Genomic DNA, 13,899 nt, shown 5'->3' with positions numbered 1-13,899 from the left:
TTGAATAAAAATCTGTACTGCTGACTTTAGTATATGGTCTCATTTGCACCTTAATTTGGGCAGAGGCATCTCTCTAATAATTTTAAAGAACCTGCTTATAACACTTGTCTCCCAAACCCAGTAGCTCACAGTAAATTTCACTCTACCTGTGACTGCTACATAAGAATGGGAGGAGAAAGCACAGGCACAGGTCAAGTAACATTTACTTGCACTATTCTGAGTTCCTCCCCAAGGCTGAGAAAATGATGTCACATGAATTCATGGAATCAAACTGCTTCATTTGACTCAGTTGATCCCCTGTGTGGTGCGTTAAAACTCTGCTGGCTAGATCACCTTGTCAAGAACACACTCAGTTACAATGAATAACTACTGAGTTAAAGTAGGAACCTAGAAAAATTTGGATCTCAGACAGAAAGAGGATACATTTTGAAGCACAGAAAAATAAGTATGTGCGCTATTAACTGTAAGACCATCCATATGGAATCTTCCCAGACAATAGTATGTCCAGGTCTAGGGTCACAGAAAAGTGCTACTTAGTTTTCAACAGCTAGACTTTTGAGAAAACATTGGCCAAGTGTGAGGCCACTCTAACTACACTGTACACTCAAAAAACAATATTACACTCAAACTATCAATATTACCTGGAATTGCTAGTTCGTCCCTGAGGCGATGGAGATTCCCTCTTCACTGTTGGGCTGTGCTTTATGACTGAAGATTTTTGATCCACAAGAGCTCGTCTATTTCCTAAAGAGAAGAGGAAACAGGATGAGAGAAAGGGGTGGGAGGAAAACATTCTGATCCCGGGACAGTAACAAGCAATGCTAAAGTTGGCTAACACACCTATTTGAATCACAGGTAACAGACTTCAAACAAAATGGAAACTCCAAAAAAGCAGCAGCATATATCATATTCTAGCATCACACATCGGCAGAAAACAGTAATGGGAGTAATGCAGAGAGAAAAAGAGAAGATGGTAATGGGAGCAGGAGGTGAGAGGCAGGAAAAGTTCTGGCTGCTCTGCATGCAGTTCCACAACAAGAACCATCTTCAAATTAGTCACTATATGTAAAAGCATAATGCATTGAGGGTGACTAGTATAGATCATGTGGTACTGGTTACCCAGCGAGAAAGGTAGCCCAAAGTCAGGCATAGGGAATGCTGGAAACTGTTACATCATGCACAGCTCATGCTGTAGGGAACCCACCTTCATTGCTTACTGGGCCAGCTTCAGTAATAATCTCCATTATAGTATTTAACCCAAATACTGGGACACAAAATATACAATTAGTAGTGTACTACAATATCTACACGCCCCATTGTCAGCATCAAACGAATCCAGCTACCAGCTTCTTCCCAGCCCTCCCTCAAAACAAAACCCAAATGAGACTAGAGCAGGAAGGATGCTTGAAAGCCCAAGACCACAAGGGCCAGAATAACTTAAGAGATAGTGCTTGACTTGAAATTTGGTATCGTGGAACCAATGTATTGCATCTTCAAGGACATCGCTGCACGTATTGTGTTTGAATAGCACTATGAAAAACATCTGCATCACCGAAGAAAAAATATTAATGGATGCGCGTGAAATAAAAATTAAAAAGGAGGATGGAAAGTGGTCAAACAGCAGCAATGAGATGGAGTCCCAGCATCATTTCCCATTACAGTTAGAAACACACACTTGGCAAGAACAATGCAGCAATTTTATATCTCTACAATAAAGACAAAAGCATTTAAAAACCACTGAAGTGCCCAGTGGGAATCCCAGTGAGCCAGCATGCACATGTAAATGAACACAAACACACACACACACACATACACACACACACACACTTGCACATGCATAAAAGAGACTGAGCTACTCCACAGAAATCCCATCCTCATACTATCTGCATAATAACTTCAAAGGCCCTACAGGATTAAAATAGTAAAGAAAAGAACATCAAAGTGCAGAAGATGAGGCACAAAGCATGAACGTGGAATGGCAAACCCCATCACTGTTTTCTTCCAATGCATGGAATCAGTCATTAAGTTTACTCAAGGAAATAACCCCGACATGAAGTATGTTTCTCATCCAGCACAACTGGACATGAAAACATAATCAACTGGTAAAAGGTTGATAAAAACAGCTGTGCAGAGTCTCTGCTAGTGTTTTCACCCTACCAGTCCTGTTACTCCTCATTTTACATATAGGGAATGATTACTTGTCTCAAAAACAAAGTCCAAAGCAGAAACACAAAATCCAGCTTTTGGTCTTTGTTTCTACAAGGTCAAAGGTCAGCAAAATATCATACCAACCTTCATCCACATCCCTTCCCAATTCCAGATTAAAGTAATCTTTACCGATAAAAGTGATGAGGAGGAAAAAATAAATGAAAAAAATCAACATATTAAAACAAAAGCAGTAAGTTCTAATCAGACAGAATAACTCAAAAGGCAAAATAAAATCTCTCCCCAGTTTAGCATCTGAAAAGGTCTCAGCACTAAGGCACCAGCACATGCTCAGTCATCTTGTGTTATTACAGCTGGTACAAGGGTGACCAGGTTTTCTAACTTCCCATGGTACAAGGGTCATTTCTCTAGTGCCCATTCAGACATATTAACTGTTGATACTGCAGACAAACAGATGTTCTAATGAAAAGATTGTGTACATGTGGTAGGGATTGATCTTCACTCTGAGAGAGCTGAAGTATACTTATAATTTGATTTTCTATTTAGTGATCTGAAAAGACTACAAACACTTCAGAAACTCACGTAAACTGCAGTCTCCATGGGAGGATGCATTATCCCCACTTACAAAGGCAGCATCATTGCTCTAATAAATTACCTAAGGCTAGTCATGAAGATAGCAGCAGCACAAAAGTAGGACCTACCTCTTGGTTCCCATTCTTTACACTAAGTACTTAAAAACAAAACAAAATACAAAACAAAACCAACATTCATAACGTATCTGTTAACTCAGGCTAGACCAGACACTCTCCCATCCCAACACAGCCCAATTTTTAGGAAGAAGACTGACTGAGAAATATCAAGACAATTTACTGTCTTGATTCTTCAGATAGGTACTACCCCAACAACGAAAATGCATCACCCCCAGGATTACTGTTAGACGTAACACCTCAGACTTCCAAGTCACAAGAACAGTAAAGGCTGCAGAAGACAAAGGGAAAAATGGTTACCTTTCAGGCTGGGAAAAGGAGTATTCTTGTCTCTCCCAACTTTCGTTGGTAGGGCTAAGTTGGACAAACTGAAACTTGTGCTGTGGTTTCTGTACAAGCTGCCTAAGACAGAAAAAGAAAAAAATTAATGCCTAGTGCTCACTGCACACACACAATTTTCTGTAATTCACCATCTTATTCCAGATCCTTAATGATTAAGTTGTTCTTTATTACCCAAAAGTCTCACAAGCATAACATGATCTCATTTACATTGCAACCAAATCTATAACCAGATTATTCTAAACTGTACAAAAACATCAGTTTTAGCTTTTACGTCACAATAATTGCTGTTGGATCTTTGAGTCTTAAATGTAATAGCAATGTCCACCTGTCTTCCTGCATTTAAACAGATAACATCACTTTAGCTGTATTTTCTAGTTTGATCCTCTTTTTGGGGGCAAAGGAATGACTGGGCCACATGAGAAAAAAGGGTGACACATTTCCAAACCTGTACCTCTGAAGTGAGGACTGTGCACTCTGTCTTGTGAAACACTGTAAATCTGTCACAGAACCATGCTTTTTGAAATAGAAGTTTTTCATTTATTAGGAAAAAACATACGTTCTACCTGGTACAGACAAATCTTAAGAACATGATAATGTTATCACCATCTGGTTAAGCCTCTAGACAGCCTGAAAGCATCACATTTAGATCACAGAGCTGATTAACACTTCAAGTTATTTATTTAAAATGTCAGCGTACTATTTCAATTTGCTTTGGTTCCTTCTTTTTGGTTTTTTGCAGCCTTATTTTAGTAACAGTCATTTTACCAGAACATCCAATATATTTTCCCCACTGCTGCAAACTTCTTTCACTGCTCCCCGCTATAGTGCAAGACTCAACTGGCCATGTCTTCTTACTAAGAAATTCTAAATTAGTTTTCCATGTCTGTAGGGTTTTTTATTAAAATATAATTGAAAGTAGGTGAGCATGGTCAAGAAATTGAATTTGGCACCTAAACACACAATGTGGCAGCATGGAAGGCATACCACTGTAAGATTTTTGTATCAGCATGATGCTTTCTTTGAATGAAACTGAAAGAATTTCTCATCTGTGCCCTAAAGTGCCACACGACTCAAGGGCTAACTACATAAACAAAGTCCTTCTTACTTACTTTATGAAAAAATCATAAAGCAGTAGTTGTCAGTAGTGTAAGATAAATAGGTCCTGTGGCTCCCCACATGATTTCTGGGGAGTTGATAACAATTTGACAACCAAGTCATTCTCTTAACTAGCAATCCCTCTATTCCATCTCTCTGTAAGTTCTAATATAATAAATAAAACTGGCTTAATGAATGCACTTGTACATACTTGCAAAAGACATGATGCCCCCAAAACCTTCACTGCTGTTGTTGGAGACAGTAGAGTTTGGGGAGCTGGCCCTGGAATCTGAATCTGCATCAGAATCATTGGCCAGTTTTAAACTGTTTGGCCGGAGTAACTTCTGAGACCTTTAAAGAAATTAAGTACAACGATTATTAGCATTTCCCCCTCCCATCCCAAAACAGCACATTGTATGACTGTGGGAGACTGATGTTGGTCTCATTCCCCACCAGTTTTCACTACACTACCTGTACCTCTTGGGAAAGAAAAGAAAAGAAAAAACAAGAGAAAGAAAAAATGAGAGAAGTGAACATCTTTACATTCAGGCTCTTATTGCCTTTCAGGGCATGCTGAAAACTTGTCTACAAAAAGGCATTGGTGGATTTGAGGGTGAAATGGTTCTGTTTTGAAAGCAATAACAAGAAAACCCATTGTCATCAATCACTATGCTATCTTTCCCCCAAAAGACAAAGCTTCACACAAAAAAATTGCTCGACAGTTTTCAGAAATCAGTAGGTGATATGCTAGAATGTTCTAGAAAGAACTGATAATTCTCATAGCTCCTACTGCTTACATAAAAGCAAGGAACTGAGGGAACTGAGCAAGTGCTTTTACTCAAACCAGAAGGGTTGACAGTATTTCACTATTAGATGAGAGTGACCAACAACACATTTCAGGTGCAAAAGACATTTGAATGAATGTTAAACTACATGAAGCAGACAGGAAAACCAAAAATGCTGTACAGAAGGGCAGGAGACAAGGAGGACTCACCTGCTTCCATTGAGATTCTGGTCAAATCTTGGGGTGTAGCTCTCTTCCTGCTCATCGTCTTCATCCTCTGTAGGAAAACCATACTGAGGTTCAAAGTATGGATTGTCATACTCTCGCTTCCTCACCACCCCTTCTGAGGAGCTCATGCTGCCAGCTGCAATGTCACTCTCACGACGATCCAAGCTTATCTTGGGAAAGCTTGGTTGCAGTGGCAAGGAAGGGAGGTGGTTTGAAAATCCAGCAGCCAACTTCTCTTCTATTTCTGCCGAGTCTGTTGCCTCCTGTGGACCAGTCAAATCATTGATCTGTTCTCTAGTTTGCATTACATACAACTGAAGGGCAGGACAAGAACAATTATTTCAAACTGGGAAGTCTGCACAGTCTCCGATGCTTGCTACTGCCCCCCCCCCCAATCCCCACTATCTGTGCCTCTAACCTAAGACTGTATATATACTGCAGTATTTGTGCATTGTTCTCAGGACTTAGTCCCCTATAAACTAGATCTTAATAGTAAGTCTTAGCTCAAGATAATGGCTTTCCATTACCATGTTTGGTGGTTATGCAAGTAATTCCCATTCTTCTCAACCAACCACAGATTCATAAGTTTCCCCACACCACTCTGTTCCTCTAAACACATCAGGTCTTTCCAGACTCTGTAAAAGGAATTCCTGTAGTCACAACCTGGACCTTTTCTCTCTGCTAGTGCTGCATTTTTCAATGCATTGGAACTTTTTGTACAGGAATGGTCTATCCCAGCACAAAAGGGTACCAGCAAACTCCACCTTCCTCAGAAGTCCAGGGAGAGCATGCAATTTAATCTGTGCATGGTTTCACAGTCCTATTAGCTTTTGCCCTTCTCAGAAAGAACCATGTGCATTCTCCCATTCTTTATCTCCTAATATGTTGATCTTGAGGCTGAACTCATCTCAGTACACACATGATTTGCTCCATGGATGACAGTGCTGGGGCTGCTACTGGCTGTAGTACTGGAACTTGAACGAGGCTGATTGTTCTCCTGGGAGTTCTCACTGTCCATGGTCTGTTCATCCATATCCCCTGAATATTCTTGAAAATCATCAAATTCCACTTCACTAGCATCACCAAGGGCTGCATGAGTCAGGGGGTCAACATCTGCAAACACATTATTTTTCATTAAACAACACTTTTTTCCTCAGCTTTTTGTCCAACTAACTAAAGACCCCTAGCAGATGAGTACTGCTCACCAGAATAAACTTGTACAAAAATTTAGGTTGTAAAGGGCTTTTGGAGGTAACCCATTCCAACTCACTGCTCAAAGCAGAGGTTAACCTCAAAATTAAAGTAGGTTTCTCAGGGCTTTGTCCTACTGAGTTTTGAAAGTTTTCAAGGCTTGACATTCTACGGTGATCCTGGGAACCCATTTAACTAAAATAAGCATGAAGTTATTTTCCTTATGTCCAAGCAGAGCTTCTTTTGTCCTTGGGACATAAGAAATATTTTGGTACTCCTAGATTTTTATTGAAGAAAGTGAGAGTTTATGCAGCTTCCATACAAGCCACAGAGAATGCATTTTTTTGTCTCCGTTAGGATAGAGTGATACATTAAAGCCAGGACTGAGAACCAATATGCAGGGGCAGAAAACAGCTCACACTCTGCTACCCATATTGCACAGTATTTACTGGAAACAGCAGGTTGGTTCCAGATCTAGTGAGACAGTTTTGTTCAGCAGCACCTATTTCTGTTCTTCCTCCCCACAGTGTCCTTTGTAGGGCATTGTTTCTAAGCAAGAGAAATGTCCTTTTTCAGCCTACCCCTGGATATTGAAGGAGTATAGAACACACTTCTACCTCAGAGCAAGACCTCAATGGAACAATACCTTGTTCTGACTCAGGGACTTAGGGGAAACATTTTTCCCAAAGTGCAGATGAATGGTGAAAGGGAACCCATGTGGACCTCGTGAAAGTAAAGCTCAAAGTTACTCACTTGGGGTATCACCATTAATGTCACATTTCATCATCTCACTGACAAAGTCACCAAGGGAGGAGTAGGAGGAACTTGAGTCGTCATAGTCGACACTGTCACTGCCACTGCCACAACAGGTGAGAGAGAGAGATGAGTGGCAGTATAAAAGCAACAGCAGGGTCTGACATTTTAAAGATGTGAATTGGCACTGTCTTCGTGGATAAATCTCATATTATAATATCTACAAGCAAATTTCACAAGCCAGCTTCATGAAAGGTCAGAGCATAAAATATAACTTTCAGGTACATGAAGAGAGATGGGATTTAAAGCCTCTTAGCAAAGTTAATGAGGTCATGTATAAGTGAGCAGAGAATGGTGCATTAATTCACAAAATATGTATGTGTTTATGTAGGCCAACTTCAAGAGAATAGGAAATCACAAATAAAAGCATTTCCTTTTTGCACTAATGATAAAAGCCATTCTGTTAGCACCACTGGTGCTGTGTAGAATGTAAAATATGTGCAAGTCCAAGCCTGAAATATCTCACAGACTAGGAGAGAATGAAGGATAATGAAACAATCACAAAACTCCAGGAAATATGGCCAAAACCTACTATAACAAAAAAGTTTCCTTTCATTTTACTGAACCCACAAGGAGGTTGCAGGCAGTGTGTAGTACTAACAAGGTTTGCATAACTGTGGGCAGGGAATAGAGATTTGAAAGAGTGGTAGGATGGGTGGGAGTATTTGTAGTACTGCAATAGAAATAACTAGAGAAGGAACAGCATGGAAGAAAAAAAATCTTAGGGTGTGAGGATATGCCAAATGTCAAGTGGCATAGAGGCAGCAAAAGAAAACAGGAAAATACTTATGGAGAACCACTTTAAATGACGACACTAACAAAGGGTTAAGAGGTTTGTTGTGATAACAGAGTAGTGCAAAAATTTACTTCAGTGTCAGTGCTCCGCCCAGACAGAAGAAATTAAACAGCAACCTGGCAAGCTACAGGAAAAGGCTGCAAACATGAAGTAGGAAGAGAGGTTCAGCAATTTGAAGTAATTATCATGTGTTCTAGGGCCATGTTCCCTACTAACCTGTCATCAGTGGGATCAGAATCTGTTTCTTTCTCTGCTGGGATATTCAATGCTTCAGCCAGCTGTGAATTACTGTCATAGACTCGATAGTGGATCGGCTGCAGCTGGTGAGCATACCACTTGGGTTTGTCACCAATCAGGGCTGGGTCAAACATGTCTGCACAAAATACAAGGAGAGCATTAATTGAACTAATTTGTTGGTGTCAAAGGCTTCATTCACAGTGAAACCACCCTTTACTGACTCTCGCACAAAGAAAGGGACAGTCTCTACTCTAAGAAGCCTACAAGACTTCTCTGTAATCAAACAAGACAAAAGCTAAAATTAATTGAAGGAGTTGCAAACAGCGGAGCTAACTTGGTAGAAACATGAATATACACACAAAAATAGAAAAATATTCTTTGAACTGAATTTCCCTCCCCATCAGGAACAATACAGTACAAAATTAAGTTCTTCCCTAGAATCTCTTTGCTTTTTAAGTTTCTGCATTATGTCCAAGCGCAGATGAGACTGAAACTTACTGTTATGAATTCTTTGGAAAGCATAGTTAGTAGGATTGAGTGACCATTCTCCAAAGTATTCTACTGCCTGTGTTCTGGAAAGCTTATCTGCAAAAGGTGTTTGCTTCGGCCTAGAGGCAAGAAAAGAATTTGCCTGGAAGGCCACCACTGGTCGTGGGAAGAGACGAAGAGTGCGAGTATGCATTTGGAAACCTTGCAAAACATTTGGTGAGTTGAAGAATCTCACCATGGCAACTCTAAAAAGAAACAGAGAAAAATATATCAGATAAAAACACAGAACATAACAGAAAAGAAGACAGAGAGGCTTTAAAAGTTATGCAACAGGCAATGTTTCAAACCTTTGAAGAATAGTAACCTAAGTCATCTTAGAAAACAGTTATCTTGAAAAAAATAAAAGCAAAAAAACAAACCAAGACCCAAGAAATCACTTCATTCTAACTCACCACCTAGTTCACCAATACAAAGGATGAAGGATATAATTCTCATATCCACTAGCTGAGGTGACAACTAAGTCTCCAGCTTTTTTTGTAGTTCAAGGCTTGTGATTTAAGCTGAGGATACAATATCAGACTGACAAATCCAGGTAAAGTGGATGATTTATAGGAAAATGCAAGAAACAAAACACGCCCTCAAGATACACTTATGTTCATGCAGTTAATAGATCTGAGATAAACACTGTAATTTCTGCTCTTTTTCCCCCCATGATGTGAAGTAGAATCTGCAATACAACCTGGAAGATGCTGTTTCACCCATAGAAGTGTTTGTACTTTTTTATGAAGACTCAACGGTACCTTGCTGTTCAGCCTCACCTGGTAGCCACATCGACAGAGTCCACATCATTTCCATAGATCAGGGGGTTGAATTCTGTGGAAGGAGTAGACTGCAAATCATTCTGTGGTCTTCCCAGCAGCAGTGGCACCTCCTGCCCCTCCTGGAACTTCTCTAGATTAAGAATGGGCTGAGTATTCAGACTCATGCTGGCCAGGGCCTAATGAAGGACATTATGCACACATTCAGCAAGAACAGTTATTCAAGGAACAAAAGAGAGATCAGAGCTACCCTGCCCTCTAGGCAATTGCAACAATTGTGCATGCTCCATTAATTTGTTTTAAACCACCTCCTATGCTGAGTCAATAAATATCTCCAGGCCCTCCTTTATGTTTATTGTCATAATGATCTCTTCATTGCTTAAACAGTTCTGGAGCCAGTCAAGGAGTAGCACAGAAGTCCACTTTGATAAATCATTCCTGACATGAAAACAGATAGACCAAATAGGATCACAAGTAGTATGGCTCCGCATATGACTTACTGTAGAGTTATTCCCATGTGCAGTTTGAATACATCTTGGGACCTAAAGGCCCTGAAACTTGCCTTGCAACTTGGCCATTCAGCCAGTGAGTTTGATATACCAGGACAATGTGAAGACACTTTAACACAAACATCTGCCTGTATCCCTACAAACCTCCACTTTCCATCTAATTGGAGTCTTCATCTCTCCATAAAGCTACCATCCTCTTCAACCCTCATAAAGTTTTCATGGATACGCACTGGAGCAGCACAAGTGATAAATCAGTCCTGGACACCCAGACCTATCCTAAATCTTCCTCATGTTCCCCATTTGCCCACTGAGGCTTCGTCTTTTCATTGAAAAAAAAATATATAAAACCAAACCAAACAAACAAAAACAAAACCTCTAAAGGAAAAGTGTAAAATGGAAAATTGAGGGGAAAAGAATAAAATAAAGAACCTTGTTGTCGGGAGTGAGCAGCTGTTTCTGAGTGATTGCAGTCATGCTAACCAGACACTGGAGGCAAGATGGAAGATCATATAATAACACCACAGCAGCCCATCAGAGCCAAGACGAACACATGATCACAGAGAAACAGATGGAAGGAAAAAAAAAATCTATTACTACCAAATATCACAAATGAGAGGAAACAAAAGGGACCACAAAATAAGCACATCTTAGGAAAGAGGTCTAACTGCCCCACCCCCAAACATTCACATCTTGCCACTCTGGAAACTGGAAAGCCTGCTGTCCTTAATGATGCAGCTAAGAACTTCCTACTACAGTTTAAAAGCAGATATCCCGAAATTCATTAATTGACTCTAAGACCCAAAGGCACACAAAACATTAACCTTAGTGATGTGGGCCACAATTTTGTCTTGTCTACTTTGTACAGCAACCAGCAGCACTCCTTCTTTGCCAATGGTAAACTCTTAATGATAATGCCCATAAGGAACACATAGGGATGTAAGCTGAATTTGAGTGCAGACTCTGAGAATCTTAAATATGGCTTCAAAAAAACTGCAATTTGTTCTTCTGATACCCAACTTTACCCTAGTGAGAGAGTTTTGCTAAAGAGTGCCTGAAATTGCAAGGGGGTGAGGCAGCAGTGGGGGGAAGGTTGTTCTAACAAAACTCCAGGCAACACATCACTTCCATCTGTGCTGACAGCAGGTACTGGGGTATGACAGAGGTTACACACTTTGCTCTCTTGGTCTACGAGGAAAGAGCAAACCTCATCACATTAGTAACACCTTTACCTTTAGATACTGCATGCAGCGTGCATAAGGAAAACAGAAATAAAGAGATAAAACCTGCTTGACACGATCAGCCAGGATGACCCAAGCTGATTAATGGCTTAGCAGGACCTGAGAGGAGAGACTGAGACCTCACACACAGATCTGTGAATGGAGGGGAAACAAAGATGATCATAGCTTGATGGATCAAGTCAGAGTTTTAAGCCCACATGGCAAACGTAAAGGAGGAATCTGGAACTTTCTGCACCAACTGGAAATAAGTTAGCCCCAAACAACAGTAAAAATCAGAAACTATCTATTGTGTACAGGGCCATTTCAGCTTTACATTTGCATTGCATTCTTACCCAGTATAGCAGAAGAGCTGGGCAAGACTACATCTGCTAAGTTCTACTGAATCTGAGTCCTTTCCTCAAAGTGCATATTACCTGTTTCAGATGCTTTTTCAGCTCTGAAGCTTCTGGTTCCGGTAGTGCTGGCAAAGATTCCGCATTTGTGGGAACAATCACCTGGAATTAAGCACAGCAACAAACTAAAAATTCCTATCTGCAGTCATTTCCAAAACAGAATCTCCTGAATCTCCACCACCCTAGAGACCAAGGAATAGAAGTCATAAAGTAAAATAATTTATAATTAAAAAACCACAATCTGACACACATACAGACGCATTTCACTTTGATGTTCACTTCTCTATGGTTGTTTTTGTTTACAGTATCCCAAACAGTGGAGTTACTTTACCACAGAAAAAAGAGAAGTTTGAATGAACTCACACTTTCCATCAAGTAGATGATGGTTTACACATTTCCCTGGAATTAGCCTTGCTCATACCTCTGTAGAAAGTGAGATACACAGCCCCATTTGAATCATGACAACCAAGGCTGCTGGAAGGCTCTGAACAGATTTGGTTTCTTAGGTAGGACTATAAGAAACAGTCTCACAAGTAGTCAAGAAGAAAGCTTTATCATTTGTTTGAGGATTTATCTTCTAATGAGATAGCCAGATGGATTAACTGAAAAAGGATACCTTATGCAAAAGAAATGGGAACCTTGAGACACAATAAGGAATGGAACCCTAAAGTTTAAGATGGGAGTGGCAAAGACAGACCGAGGGCAGGCATTATTAAATTCCCAGTAGGTACACTGAAGAAAGTACACAGTTCCCTGGAAACAAAGCCACAAGTCCTGATGGGTACTACTTACCCTGTTGGTATCCAGGTCAATAAGCCAAACATCATCAGGCATCTTAAAATCCAGTTTGTAAAGAAAGAAACTTGCTGGAACACCAATGATATAAGGCGTAGGGGCTAGAAGCAACTGAGAGAAAGACGGACTTTACTAAGGACAAGATCAGCATTTGATATAACCATTCTTCCCAAATATTTATTTATTGACTACAATAAAGCAGACAACACAAAAGGCATTGATAAATAAGTAATTAATATTGTACAATAGAAACATTACCAAAAAAAAAAGAATAAAAGTTCCTGCTCAGAAAGCTTTAATGTTCAACTAGAAGAAAATACATTTCCACCTCCCACGTTCCTCTCCTCCCCAGGATGTAACTACATGGCTCTTCAGAAACAGTTTCCCACATTTATCATGGACCAAGGAAAAAAATGTTCAGAGTAAGAGCTTAATTTGAAAAGCAGCAAGTCACAGATTAATACATCCTCAGCTCAGAATGAGTCTGTGCCATTGTAAACAGGCACAAACCATATGCAAGGGCTTTACCCTTATGCTTGTAGTGGTAGTTTGGTTTAAAAAAAATAACATCTCTACGAAGCAGAAGATAGACTTTTTTTTTCAAATGTATGTGGAAAACCTTATGGGAAATTCAGGAAAAAAGCAAATCAGCAGAGGAAAAAGGTTTAAATCAATTATGCACGTAGCAGCTTGAGACCAGTGGCTTGGAAGGTTAATTTATTCTTTAAATCTAGAACAGTTGATCACCTCCAAGGGGTGGTACAAGCACAGACCTGCAGCATCAGTTACAGGATAGCACTGAAGTAATAAGATGGCCTGAATTCTATTTTTCCAGGCAAAATAATGAGCTCCGGCAAAGAGCCAGCTATTGGCAAAACCCAGGTTCCCAGTTGATATTTCTGAAAAGATTAAATTGCAGACAATCGTTTCTAAACTCTGAATCAAGAGCCCTCAAACATCCTTAAATATTACTCTGGACCCTCCCCACAAATGTTAATTCTCAGGGGGGGAAAGTGGGGGTGGAGGAGGGTGAGGTGGGGTCGTAAATACTTGTCACAATATTGTGGATCTGTGGCCATTCAGTCCATCGTTTGTTTACTACTGCTTTGAATCACTCTATTCTATGAGAGTAACAAAGGAAAAATAAGTACCTGTTCTGCAGAAGCCATGCAGGTGGGAAGCAGAGGGATCACGGGGAACATGTACTCTAATGGGTAGATCATGGCCACAAAGGCCATCACAGACATTGAAAGTGCATTATAATCTCGGGACTGCAATACAATCTGCAACCAAATAAAC

At 40.1% G+C, this 13,899-nt stretch overlaps 1 protein-coding gene across 40 annotated transcripts in view; it reads right to left on the bottom strand.

The window, feature by feature from the left end:
* Positions 1–13,899, bottom strand: part of MADD (MAP kinase activating death domain) — a 72,575-nt gene that overhangs the window by 38,622 nt on the left and 20,054 nt on the right. For 7 of the 40 annotated variants that reach the window (XM_051792025.1, XM_051792026.1, XM_051792051.1 and 4 more), the window contains exons 5-19: positions 13,752–13,883; positions 12,598–12,711; positions 11,827–11,907; positions 10,605–10,661; positions 9,667–9,845; positions 8,858–9,093; positions 8,340–8,495; positions 7,267–7,374; positions 6,242–6,435; positions 5,305–5,636; positions 4,522–4,661; positions 3,174–3,275; positions 2,293–2,331; positions 1,205–1,264; positions 642–744 (exon numbers count right to left, since the gene is read on the bottom strand). In XM_051792025.1, the coding sequence (XP_051647985.1) occupies positions 642–744; positions 1,205–1,264; positions 2,293–2,331; positions 3,174–3,275; positions 4,522–4,661; positions 5,305–5,636; positions 6,242–6,435; positions 7,267–7,374; positions 8,340–8,495; positions 8,858–9,093; positions 9,667–9,845; positions 10,605–10,661; positions 11,827–11,907; positions 12,598–12,711; positions 13,752–13,883 (2,033 nt within the window). Of the gene's footprint in view, positions 1–641; positions 745–1,204; positions 1,265–2,292; positions 2,332–3,173; positions 3,276–4,521; positions 4,662–5,304; positions 5,637–6,241; positions 6,436–7,266; positions 7,375–8,338; positions 8,496–8,857; positions 9,094–9,666; positions 9,846–10,604; positions 10,662–11,826; positions 11,908–12,597; positions 12,712–13,751; positions 13,884–13,899 lie in introns of all 40 variants that reach the window. The other 33 variants (XM_051792041.1, XM_051792057.1, XM_051792050.1 and 30 more) reach the window with 14 other exon arrangements.

The sequence above is a fragment of the Manacus candei genome, unplaced genomic scaffold, assembly GCF_025592945.1.
Source record: "Manacus candei isolate 608988 ecotype Guabito, Panama unplaced genomic scaffold, ASM2559294v1 h1tg000033l, whole genome shotgun sequence".
NCBI lineage: Eukaryota > Metazoa > Chordata > Aves > Passeriformes > Pipridae > Manacus > Manacus candei.
Note: the sequence above shows the minus strand (reverse complement) of the source record. Positions and strands in the feature narration are given on the sequence as shown.